The sequence below is a fragment of the Dryas octopetala genome, chromosome 9 (assembly GCF_963921425.1).
Source record: "Dryas octopetala chromosome 9, drDryOcto1.1, whole genome shotgun sequence".
In the NCBI taxonomy this organism is placed as follows: Eukaryota; Viridiplantae; Streptophyta; class Magnoliopsida; order Rosales; family Rosaceae; genus Dryas; species Dryas octopetala.
In genome coordinates, this window is record NC_141374.1 from 15,785,546 (window position 1) to 15,797,734 (window position 12,189).

Consider the following 12,189-nt stretch of genomic DNA (forward strand, 5'->3'; position numbering starts at 1 on the left):
ACTCTCATATATGCAGCTTTGGCAATTTCACTTTCTAGCTATTTGTGTAGCTAGCACTCGAACGTGTCTGTGGCTTTTTTATTTCAAGGCAGTCAAAATTCTTGTTCTTCAAGGAAGATTCAACAATTTGAGATCGAGTCCAAACAAAATGTAAAGTAAAAGTGCCAAGCAATGAAGATAGAGATATATAGAGGACGTACAGTAGGATTTGATGGTTTGTGTTGGTATGTGGTAGCTTAGCTAGCTAGCCCAGTGGGTAGCATATATTGTCATGACTCATATATGATCGATCCATTGAAGTGAAAGAGCAGTAGACCTTCATTCAAAAATGTGAGTCCATAATATAAAGCGACAATGAGAGAATAACAACATGCATGCACCATCATCATTCGCCCTTATCACTTTTCCAAAATGTAAATATAATATGGGCCCAATTTGACTATTTTTTAGTACATATACTACTGTATGAAACTATGAATTATGGGCATTAAATAAAAAACATATGAGCATAACGTACATTAATGTATGTTTTTGATGAATATAGTATAGCAATAATGTAGTGGTCGTCCAGCGCGCATATGAATTGTATGCAAAGTTCTAAGCAACACTTTTGTGACTTTTTGACATAATGTTCCATTAAAAAAGAAAAGAAGAAGAAAATAATGTACTTGTATTATATAACTGTTTTGGTTTTGTTGCAATGACTGTTTATACTTTACATTTTGGCGTCTGCTTTGTGTTTAAGATATTGGAGCAAACTAAAAAATTTGTGAGATGTTTGAATTTAACGCCAAACTCTCGTAAGTTGAATGAGTGTCAATTCTTGACAACTTTATTTTAGCCCTAATTGTTAAATATGATAAATTTGTAACTAATTTAACATTTTATAGCAATAGACACAAACTTTGAATTGCAAGACTTACAAGTGGAGTGGGCCCTTTAAAAACTTCGCAAAAGAATATTAAATTAAAGTTAAGGAGTCAAGTAAAACCTCCATATGGGACAAGACTTATGCCATTGTATAAGTATAACACTATGCGGTTCCAACTTAAACTCGAATTTGTAAATAGATTTAACCCTTCCTATATATATATGTATAGTTATTTTTTTAATAGCTGCATTGTTATTGTTTAAACAAAAGAAATTTATACTTGTACTAAATAAGAAATCTATAGTTCGCCTTCCACTCATATGCTGATAATGTTTTAGGGGTTTCTTATCTGTTATAGATTATAGTTTGTTTTTTGTTGTTTGGCTTCGGTCCTGATCTACTAAAAAAAACAATTGTGAAATTTTTTTTCTCAAATACCCAAATTAAAATACATGTAGGGTCGAGAACTCCACTTTTATAATTTGTGTTAGGGTTTCAAAATCTCAGAGCCAGTCCTCCTATTGGCTATGGAAATGGCATGTTGATACTAGTCTCATGTTTTGGGCCTTGTTCTTTGGTAGGTGGTCATCCAGTTTAATTTGGGCTAATGTTTGAGCACTTAAATAAGAAGCCCAAGATTTGACCAAGAAAATAAGAAGCCCAAGCTGGCTTAGAATTGGGTCAAGGTTCAGACTCACACAAATAGGGCTGTGAGCCTATGAGGATGATATTCATTTAGTCATAGATTAATTGACTTAATTATCGATTTATCATCTAAAATTGTAATTCATTCCCATATTGCGACCTAAAAGTTTTTGTTCCAGATTACTACCTGTAACTTACATCCGTATTCTATTTTACCTTGTTTCGTCAACATTTTTGTTAAAAATGCTAACTTGGCCGTCAATGCTAACGTGGCACGCTAAATGTGCGCCACATGTCACATCTTTGTTTTTATTTTCGGATTTTTTTATTTTTACATTTTTATAAACTTTGAAAATTAATTAAAAATAGCTCCGAACTCAGAAAATTACTACGGACTCATCTTGACTAGTACTAATTTACTATGGAGTCAAAATACCAATTTTCTCTCTAAAAATTTCCAGAAAATTTGGGAAGTCCAAATTTATTTCTAGAAAATTAAAATAAATTTCACTTTATTAAATAAATTTAGAATTTTCATAAACTCTCGGACAAATTTTCAAAAATATTTTGGAAATTACCAAAAGCCTGTTTTAGAAAATTATTTCAAGACTTTACATAAATTTTAGATTTTTTCTAGAATTTATTTTATAGAGGAAAATTTGTTTTTCTCTAAGACTGAGAGGTCTTTTGGGTAGCAAGTGTTCACGAGAAAGGTATTGTTAGTTTTTAGAAGACTAATGGTGCAGACCTCATATTTTTTGGAGTTTGGAGATTATCCTATGAATTTCCAAAAAATCTAGAGTATTTTAATTTTCTAGAAATAAATTTGGATTTCTCAAATTTTCTGAAAATGTTTAGAGGAAAAATTGGTATTTTGACCCCATAGTAAATTAGTACTAGTTAAGACGAATCCGTATGTAACGCCCCGATCCTATGGCCCAAAAATACACTGAAACTTTGTCCTTTAAACCTCTTTTCAAAGAATGAGTCATGCACTTAACATAATAATTAAATACATTTGGTAAATAAGAGTGTGAGCCCAAAACATTTATGTAAAATTTACTGTATAAAATCAATTAAATCAAATTAAAATGGGTCCCACTGCCTCGTCTTCTCCTCACTGCCTCCTCAGCCTGCTTAACCTGCAAAACACCAATAACCACACTGTACCATATCCATGGTACACCGGGTCATTCAAATAAACAACCCGGTAAGCCCACTAGAGCTCGTATGAGTGAAATGACTTAAACTATAATCCTCAAATAATCCTTCAATATCCATGCTCAAAAATAATCCACAAGAGTATCCATAATTACTCAATCACATCACAAATTCATCAACAAATCATCCAAGCATCAAAATAAACATAATTTCTCAAATTCACATCTTAAATCCCATCAATAAATAATAATCATCATTCTGGCAAATCAATTACCTAAATGTCAACTATTAACCTCAATCTCGAATCATTCACATCCTAACTCATAATCTCAATGCATAATCCATTCATCAATTCCATCCTCAAGGTTCAAGCCTAGACTTACCCAGTCCTAGTCAAATCAAGTCCTAGCAAACAAATGCACACAAGAAATCCAGCAAACAGTTAAACTAACTAATTTCACTCACTGTTTAACCACGTAAAATGACGAAAATGCCCTTCTTGGCTCCTTTGCTCGGATCTCAAATCCGGCAGCATAACAGCATCGAGAATGAGATTTCCCGAGCCCGTGTACCTGTTAAGACCAGACAACCAAATAAATACACACAGAAACACAATTGGGCCACTGAACGACCGAAACGGGCGGCCGCCACCACACACGGTGGCTGCCCCGCCCCAAACAACACACAAAAATCACCGAAAACTCACCACAAGCTTCGGGTGACTGGCCAGAGGCCAAAAATCAACAATTCCAGCCATCGGTGTGGCCAAACGCGACGGGACCCGCGGTGGTCCGTGGTGGTCAACCTGCACGATTTTCAAAACTCAAAATCAACGTAAACGAATCACACAGCCACGACGGAGACGTCGAGAGGATCAACCTTTATACCTGGGTCGACGGCCAATTCTCGCCGGAAATGCTCAAAACTGGCCGGAGAAGTCGCCGGCCATCTCAGCCTTGATCCGCCGTCGGGGAGCGTTGGGTGGACGATCAGAGCACACCACCGTGCTCGGCTCGACGAGTAGAAGAAGATGAGGGTGGTCGCCGGCCTCGAACTCGCCGGAAAAGTCACGTTGACGCCGGAGCTCCACGGATCGGCCTTGAACTGGGTCTCGGGTCTCGGGCATTTCTGGGCTGCGCCGCCATGAGGGGAAGGAAGAGGGGAGAGAGACGACCTCGTCTGGGCTTCGACCTCCGGCAGCCGTCGCCGGACGCGCCCTCACGCGCCGGTGATGGTGGCGGCTGCACTGTGCAGCGAGGGAGAGAGAATCGCGCGAAGAGAGAGAGAGAGAGAGAGAGAGAGAGAGAGAGAGAGAGAGAGAGAGAGAAAAATCTGACTTTTTGGGTATTTAAAACCCACCTTTATAAAAATTACAAGTTTGCCACTCGCTTCAAAAGCCCGTATCTTTCAAACCGTAGCTCCGATTGACGCGTGCCACGTGTCTACGAACTCGTGAGTTCGAGACCTACCTAACGAGTCCAAAGTCAAAATCAAAAGCCCATTTATTTTGAAAGTCAACTTTTGGGTCAAGCCCAATTTAAAACAAAAATTAAAAATTAAACCAAAACCCTTTTTATTTTCCAAATAAATCCCAAAATTGTTAAAAAAAATTTGCAAAATATTTAAAATAACTCCTTGAAAAATACGGGGTCTTACAATCTACCCCCCTTAAAAAAAATTTCGTCCTCGAAATTCCCAAGGAAAGTAAAAGCATAACAACCTCACACAAACATAAGCAATCACAAGCAACAACCAATCACAGTTCAAAGAAACTCTTTTAAGTTAAAAGAACCTGAGAATAACACAAGCAAGACGAAAAGTAAAATACGAAGACGAATCGAAACCTTCACTTGAGAACTGTAGGTAACGAGCTTGTCGTGTTCCATCCGCATCCGTTTTCCAAGATCTTCGAGTGCATCCAGCTTGATCTTCGATTCTTTCGAGTAGCTTGCCTCAATTCTCGATGACTCTGAATTCTCCGTCTTCAGAACTTTCATCTTCATGTGCGAGTCGCTCAACCACTTCTGAAGCGTTGCCACTTGAGATCGCAAACAGTAACCGCTGAGTTTCTGGCAAACAAACAACAGCCTAGGTCTTACCTAGCTACTACCTCAAAAACCCTACTTACTCGGTGAACTAACTCTTCAACCAACTAAAAAGTACTACTCCACTATTCCTCTTGAACCTTTGTTCTCTAACTAATAAACTTACTCCAACTTCAAACTCTTCTAAATTCAAACCTCTTACTAAGTCTCCAACTTCAACTTTCCTGAACTTGCTGAGGAGTAGAGAGGCGATGGCAGTGCAGGGGACATTTCTCAAAACTTTCTCAAACATTTTCATGGCTCAAATAAAATACATTTATGAAATCACTTGAAAATCATTTTCTTTCTCAAACTGGCTTTCACAAACATTTTCTAAACTGATTTTCTCAAACTGATTTCGCAACTGATTTTCTCAAACTGGTTTCTCAAACACTTTCTCAACTGATTTCCTCAAACTTTCTGTAACATCACCATTCCTCACCCGGGCAGTGTGGGATCACTCGCTTCTCCTCACCTGGTAGCTCGCCACTGCCTCGCGCAGCCGCCCACTCAGGGTCTTGGTCCCTGGGTCTTGCAATCCACACACTTCCGGCCGGGTCTAGCTCTGATACCAATTTGTAACGCCCCGATCCTATGGCCCAAAAATACACTGAAACTTTGTCCTTTAAACCTCTTTTCAAAGAATGAGCCATGCACTTAACATAATAATTAAATACATTTGGTAAATAAGAGTGTGAGCCCAAAACATTTATGTAAAATTTACTGTATAAAATCAATTAAATCAAATTAAAATGGGTCCCACTGCCTCGTCTTCTCCTCACTGCCTCCTCAGCCTGCTTAACCTGCAAAACACCAATAACCACACTGTACCATATCCATGGTACACCGGGTCATTCAAATAAACAACCCGGTAAGCCCACTAGAGCTCGTATGAGTGAAATGACTTAAACTATAATCCTCAAATAATCCTTCAATATCCATGCTCAAAAATAATCCACAAGAGTATCCATAATTACTCAATCACATCACAAATTCATCAACAAATCATCCAAGCATCAAAATAAACATAATTTCTCAAATTCACATCTTAAATCCCATCAATAAATAATAATCATCATTCTGGCAAATCAATTACCTAAATGTCAACTATTAACCTCAATCTCGAATCATTCACATCCTAACTCATAATCTCAATGCATAATCCATTCATCAATTCCATCCTCAAGGTTCAAGCCTAGACTTACCCAGTCCTAGTCAAATCAAGTCCTAGCAAACAAATGCACACAAGAAATCCAGCAAACAGTTAAACTAACTAATTTCACTCACTGTTTAACCACGTAAAATGACGAAAATGCCCTTCTTGGCTCCTTTGCTCGGATCTCAAATCCGGCAGCATAACAGCATCGAGAATGAGATTTCCCGAGCCCGTGTACCTGTTAAGACCAGACAACCAAATAAATACACACAGAAACACAATTGGGCCACTGAACGACCGAAACGGGCGGCCGCCACCACACACGGTGGCTGCCCCGCCCCAAACAACACACAAAAATCACCGAAAACTCACCACAAGCTTCGGGTGACTGGCCAGAGGCCAAAAATCAACAATTCCAGCCATCGGTGTGGCCAAACGCGACGGGACCCGCGGTGGTCCGTGGTGGTCAACCTGCACGATTTTCAAAACTCAAAATCAACGTAAACGAATCACACAGTCACGACGGAGACGTCGAGAGGATCAACCTTTATACCTGGGTCGACGGCCAATTCTCGCCGGAAATGCTCAAAACTGGCCGGAGAAGTCGCCGGCCATCTCAGCCTTGATCCGCCGTCGGGGAGCGTTGGGTGGACGATCAGAGCACACCACCGTGCTCGGCTCGACGAGTAGAAGAAGATGAGGGTGGTCGCCGGCCTCGAACTCGCCGGAAAAGTCACGTTGACGCCGGAGCTCCACGGATCGGCCTTGAACTGGGTCTCGGGTCTCGGGCATTTCTGGGCTGCGCCGCCATGAGGGGAAGGAAGAGGGGAGGGAGACGACCTCGTCTGGGCTTCGACCTCCGGCAGCCGTCGCCGGACGCGCCCTCACGCGCCGGTGATGGTGGCGGCTGCACTGTGCAGCGAGGGAGAGAGAATCGCGCGAAGAGAGAGAGAGAGAGAGAGAGAGAGAGAGAGAGAGAGAGAGAGAGAGAGAAAAATCTGACTTTTTGGGTATTTAAAACCCACCTTTATAAAAATTACAAGTTTGCCACTCGCTTCAAAAGCCCGTATCTTTCAAACCGTAGCTCCGATTGACGCGTGCCACGTGTCTACGAACTCGTGAGTTCGAGACCTACCTAACGAGTCCAAAGTCAAAATCAAAAGCCCATTTATTTTGAAAGTCAACTTTTGGGTCAAGCCCAATTTAAAACAAAAATTAAAAATTAAACCAAAACCCTTTTTATTTTCCAAATAAATCCCAAAATTGTTAAAATAAATTTGCAAAATATTTAAAATAACTCCTTGAAAAATACGGGGTCTTACACCGTATGAATTTTTTGTGTATTTTTTTGAGTCCGGAGCTATTTTTAATTAATTTTCAAAGCTTATAAAAATAGGAAAAAAATACAAGAAAATATATGACACATGGCGCACAGCCAATGCACCACGTCAGCAATAACGACCAACTCAGCAATTTTAACGGAATTGTTGATGAAACAAGATAAAATGAGACACGGATGTAAGTTATAAGTGGTAATCTGAAACAAAAAAACTTTCAGATGACAATATAAAAATAAGTTACAATTTTATGTAGTAAATGGATAATTAAACCAAGATTAGTACCGAGGGAAAGCAAGCTCATCCAGAAATGTTGGAAAAGGACTTTAACATCTGTCAATTTAAATTCTAGAACCATCTCCACCGTCCACGTGTCTACAAACCAAACCGCCCTCCACAATCTCAATCCCTAATTGATTATGAGATTATCATTACCCCAAAATATCTCGGTCGCCTTCACAAAATCGAATCCGCTGGAAAGAGCTGTGAAGAAGAAACCAAAAAAACTCGAAAATGCTGAGGCTTGCAACGAAGAGACTCCTCCAAGGAGGGCGGCTAGGGTCACAGGAGGTTCAGTCACCGGCCGTTCTGAGCCTGCCACGTCTCTACCACGAGAGGGTGGTGGACCACTACGACAACCCGCGCAACGTCGGTTCTTTCGACAAGGAAGATCCGACGGTGGGTACTGGACTCGTCGGTGCACCCGCCTGTGGCGATGTCATGAAGCTCCAGATCAAGGTCGATGACAGTACGGGAAAGATTGTCGACGCTTGCTTCAAGACGTTTGGTTGTGGATCGGCCATTGCCTCTTCTTCTGTCGGTTAGTCTCGTATATATGTATATAATTTTTTTTTTTGTGTATATGATTGTTTGGTTGCTGAGAAACTTTCGGGGCAGACAAAGGGAACGAATTTGATTCCATTTTATTATTATCTGTCTTACTCTACTTCTTTTTTATAGTTAATCGGAATTTGAAGCATGTTATATGGAATTTAGTGATTGAATGTGTGCTTTTAAGCTTACATAATTCTGTTGATGCTTTGATTGGTTGATGACGAAATTTGAGGTATGCAATTGAAAATGGAATTTGTAAGCTTATTGCTTATAGCTCTCTTTGTGTGATGTTTTCCTTTTGGAAATTATGAAAAGAATTTAAGGTGTTTTGATTGAATTCATACCCTTTCAAGTTTGCTATTTGTTTTGAATTTGTTATATATGATATTGGGGAATGATTAATTTTTTGTATTTGTGCAATCGCTTTTGAATTGTTTGCATCTCATGCTTGGTTATATGTTCATTGCATAGCGTCTGTCTAATTGTATGTATATTCAATTATCCGCGTGCACATTCGACCTTTTTATAACAGTTAGGGTGACTGGAAATGTATGCCCATTAGAATAACTCATTTGTAGAAAGAGCAATCATGATCCGTTACTGTTTCGTTGCATATGATGCTTACCTTACTTAGGTTTAGTTCTTAATCCATCTAATATAATTCATTTGTTTCTCTAATGCTGGTTTTCATCTTCTTTTCAGCTACTGAATGGGTAAAGGGGAAACAAATGGAGGAAGTCGTAACCATCAAGAACACGTGAGTTGTGCACTTCTGCTTATATTCTTATGTTAATTTTTCTCGCTGATGTTGGTTTTAACACAATGGCTAATTGGGTGGCGTATTTTGGGTTTGCAGCTCTATCATGTATGCTTTGTTCCTGTAGTATTAATTTGTGGTTTTTGTCCTTTTTTTTAATAATAAGAAACACAACTTTATCAGAAAAAATAAGATAACTACAAACATCACGGATGAGAAGTCCATCAAGCACAACTAAAACAACATCAAAAAGACCAAAGCCCGATAGGCAACAAAATTCCCCCCCCCAACCAATAAAGATGAATCACACTATATGAGCTTTTATAGTATATATGGTTTTTGAATCTTAACTATGTTCAAGGGGTTTTGGGTTTATATTTGTGTGTTTGCTTGTGTTGTGTCGTCAAATAGCCCTGTTAGGTTCCCCCCTTCACCAACTGACAGTCCCCTTATTGACCATTTTGCCGTAGTGATTTCTGTATTCTGTTCAAGGTCTGGTTTGCTGGTCGGCTGTTGAGTATACTCAACTTTCCAAACTAAATTTGTCCTGCAGAATCTTTTAGTATTCTGTCTGTTACTCTGTTTATTTACATTGTTGCTCACTGTTTTGACCGTCTTGCTTGAATGTCCTGCAGGGAAATTGCAAAACATCTTTCTCTTCCTCCAGTTAAGCTTCACTGCAGCATGCTTGCTGAGGATGCTATCAAGGCAGCTGTTAAAGACTATAAAGCCAAGCAGACCAAATCAAATGGCAGTACAGAGGCAACAACAATGGAGAAGGCTGCTAATGCTTGACTTTTTTCTCGGATGAAATGATGATGAAAAATTTCCAGTGTCCAGTTTTCTACCCGTTGGCCCGTCTACTTACCTGTAATAATGGTTGTACTGGATTAGACTAGCATCAAACTCTATGTGGTTTTTGTTTTTGTTTTGTGAGATTTAAGTTGTTTTGAACAAACACTATTTTAATATGATGTAAATTAGCTATGAAAAAGGCTTTAGATTTTCTTTGTATAAAAAGAACAAACGATTTTAGCATTGTTTTCTAATCAAGCTTTGGAATCACGATCACCGTTCACCATGGGTTTTTGTTTAAGGTTTTGGATTCCTAGAAACAACAGAAAAAAGAGAGGCTTGCTTTTCAAGTATAGACATGGTCATCGATCAATTGCCTACGAAGGCAAAAGGGTCTTATATATGGTCATGTTTCAGAAGATCAATTCATGCATGCAGATATATATTAATCGAAACTAAAGCCACATGACATGGTATCCTAAATCTCAACTTGCTTTAGGCAAAAGCCTCAGTTCAAAAAGTTTTGAACTCTCTATTTTGGATTATTAGGTATATACAATTTAAATAAAATAAGTCATCTTAATTCGTTTACCAAAATAATCTTTTTTGGATATGGGATATATCCGGCCATAATCATAATCATTTTTCTTGGGCCTCTTGGCCATGTATCTATGTAAATATTTGTGTATATAAAAAGGGCTTTGGCACCTTGTGGGCTTCAATATGCATACGTAGAGGGTTACTTTTGAAGCCCATCTCATGGAGTTAATCTTCTACTTTTTTAAACATGGGGTCTTATTATTGCAATTTGGTCCACTGACATCTAACGTGTTCCAGTTAGGGTCCAAACTATCAATTAATGTTGAATTTTCATCTCATTTAGCCACGTGCCGCGCATGAAAGCTTAATTTCATAGCTAAAAATGTCTGTTCATTTCAAAATAACAATTTGAATTCTTCCAAAACTCTTCGTTCTTTATTAGATAAAGAGCAAATTACACGAAGGTACTTCACGTTTACCCTATATTTCAACTTAATATTTCAAATTTAAAAAGTTGCAAGTTGTTACTTTAACTTTCATTTTGTTACAACTTCATATCTCCATTATCTTTTCTGTCTGAGAGGTCGACGTGGCTTTAAAAAATGCCACATAAACAAAAATAAAAAATTAAAAAATGAAATAAACTTAAAAAAAAAAAAACCAATAATTCAATTAAAAACAAAAAATCAATAAAAAACCATCAAAAAATTCAATCTAAATCATAAACAAAAATCAACCCAAAAAATCCACAACTCATTGTTCTTTTTCCCCACCCAGCAACCCCTTCTCATTCCCCACCTAACAGCCACCTCCCAAAACCCGAGCAACCCTCCTCCCTCCCAGCCCCACACTCCGCCGCCGAACCACAACCCAAAACCACCACCCGAGACCCACACAAATCAACCCTCATCCCTCCATTGTGCTTCTGCAACTTAAAACCACAACCCGAGACCTACCAGTCAGCACCCGAGGCCCACCCCAGCCCACAACCACCACCACCCGAGACCCACCTTAACCCTCCTTCCTCCCAGCCACATAAATCAACCCAACACTCGAAACCCCAATACCTGAGCAACCCTCCTCCCTCCCAGACCCCGCTGCTGAACCACAACCCAAACCACCCCAATCCACAACCACCACCTGAGACCCACGCTAACCCTCCTTCCTCCCAGCCACACAAATCAACCCACCCCTCGAAACCCCAAAACCCGAGCAACCATCCTCCCTCCTAGACCCTACTGCCGAACCACAACTCAAACCACCTCAACCCACAACCACCACCCGAGAAAGAGAGGAAGCGAGAAGAGAGATTCGCTGGAGGTGTCGTCGGCCCTTGGGTCTACTTTCGGGCAATTTTCCGAGCAAGTGCAGGTAGAAGGAGGAAGTGGGAATAGAGAGGAAGAAGATGAGGTGGTCTCACCGAAGAAAGAGATCGGGAAGAGAGACGAGAGAATGGGGGGCGGCTAAGAGAGGGAGAAAAGAAAGAAGAGAATCATGGGGGAAAGGCAACTAAGAGAGGGAGAGAAGAGAGAGTCGGGGGGCGGCTGAGAAAAGGAAAGAAGAGAGAATCGGGGGGGGGGGGGCTGAGAGAGGCAAAGAATAGAGAATCGGGGGTGGGGGGCGGCTGAAAGAGGGAGAAGAGAGAATAAATGGTTTTTTTGTTTTTTTTTATAATTTAATTATTAGGGTTTTTAATTTTTTTGTTTTTTATAATTATTTATTTTATTTTTAAAAGTTTATTATTTTATTATTATTATTTTTTTGTCTATGTGGCATTTTTTAAATCCACGTCAGTGTGCCACGTAGACCATTAATAGCTTCTCAAACGAAAAAGCTAACGGAGGTATGAAGTTGTAACGAAATGAAAGTTGGGGTACAAACTTGCAACTTTTTAAATTTGAGGCACTAAATTAAAATATATGATAAACTTGAAGCACCTACGTGTAATTTGCTCTTAGATAAAATTAAAAGTTTAAAATAACATAAGCATTGTTTGTTAGTTCAAGTGG

General features: G+C 39.4%; 2 protein-coding genes and 1 long non-coding RNA gene across 5 annotated transcripts; 1 reads left to right on the forward strand and 2 right to left on the reverse strand.

Annotated features, from left to right (window-relative positions):
- Window positions 1-2,541: 2,541 nt before the first annotated feature.
- On the reverse strand, window positions 2,542-5,014 carry LOC147274770 (uncharacterized). The gene is made up of 6 exons (XM_086228362.1): window positions 4,889-5,014; window positions 4,522-4,746; window positions 3,557-3,856; window positions 3,384-3,482; window positions 3,143-3,249; window positions 2,542-2,680 (listed from the first exon to the last, which is right to left on the reverse strand). The coding sequence occupies exons 1-6, from the start codon at window positions 5,012-5,014 to the stop codon at window positions 2,593-2,595; spliced, it is 945 nt and encodes a 314-aa protein (XP_086084488.1). The 3' UTR covers window positions 2,542-2,592.
- Window positions 5,015-5,401: 387 nt separating this feature from the next.
- Window positions 5,402-6,872, reverse strand: LOC147274771 (uncharacterized). 3 transcript variants are annotated; one of them, XR_015119713.1, is made up of 4 exons: window positions 6,471-6,866; window positions 6,290-6,388; window positions 6,049-6,155; window positions 5,402-5,586 (listed from the first exon to the last, which is right to left on the reverse strand). It is a non-coding gene; the product is annotated as an uncharacterized LOC147274771 (long non-coding RNA). The 3 variants fall into 3 exon arrangements; XR_015119712.1 differs by lacking the exon at window positions 5,402-5,586 and having other exon boundaries at window positions 5,715-6,155; window positions 6,463-6,872; XR_015119711.1 differs by lacking the exon at window positions 5,402-5,586 and having other exon boundaries at window positions 5,715-6,155; window positions 6,471-6,870.
- Window positions 6,873-7,698: 826 nt separating this feature from the next.
- On the forward strand, window positions 7,699-9,883 carry LOC147274772 (uncharacterized). Its single transcript, XM_086256838.1, has 3 exons — window positions 7,699-8,074; window positions 8,791-8,845; window positions 9,481-9,883. The coding sequence occupies exons 1-3, from the start codon at window positions 7,768-7,770 to the stop codon at window positions 9,638-9,640; spliced, it is 522 nt and encodes a 173-aa protein (XP_086112964.1). The 5' UTR covers window positions 7,699-7,767; the 3' UTR covers window positions 9,641-9,883.
- The last annotated feature ends 2,306 nt before the right edge of the window (window positions 9,884-12,189 follow it).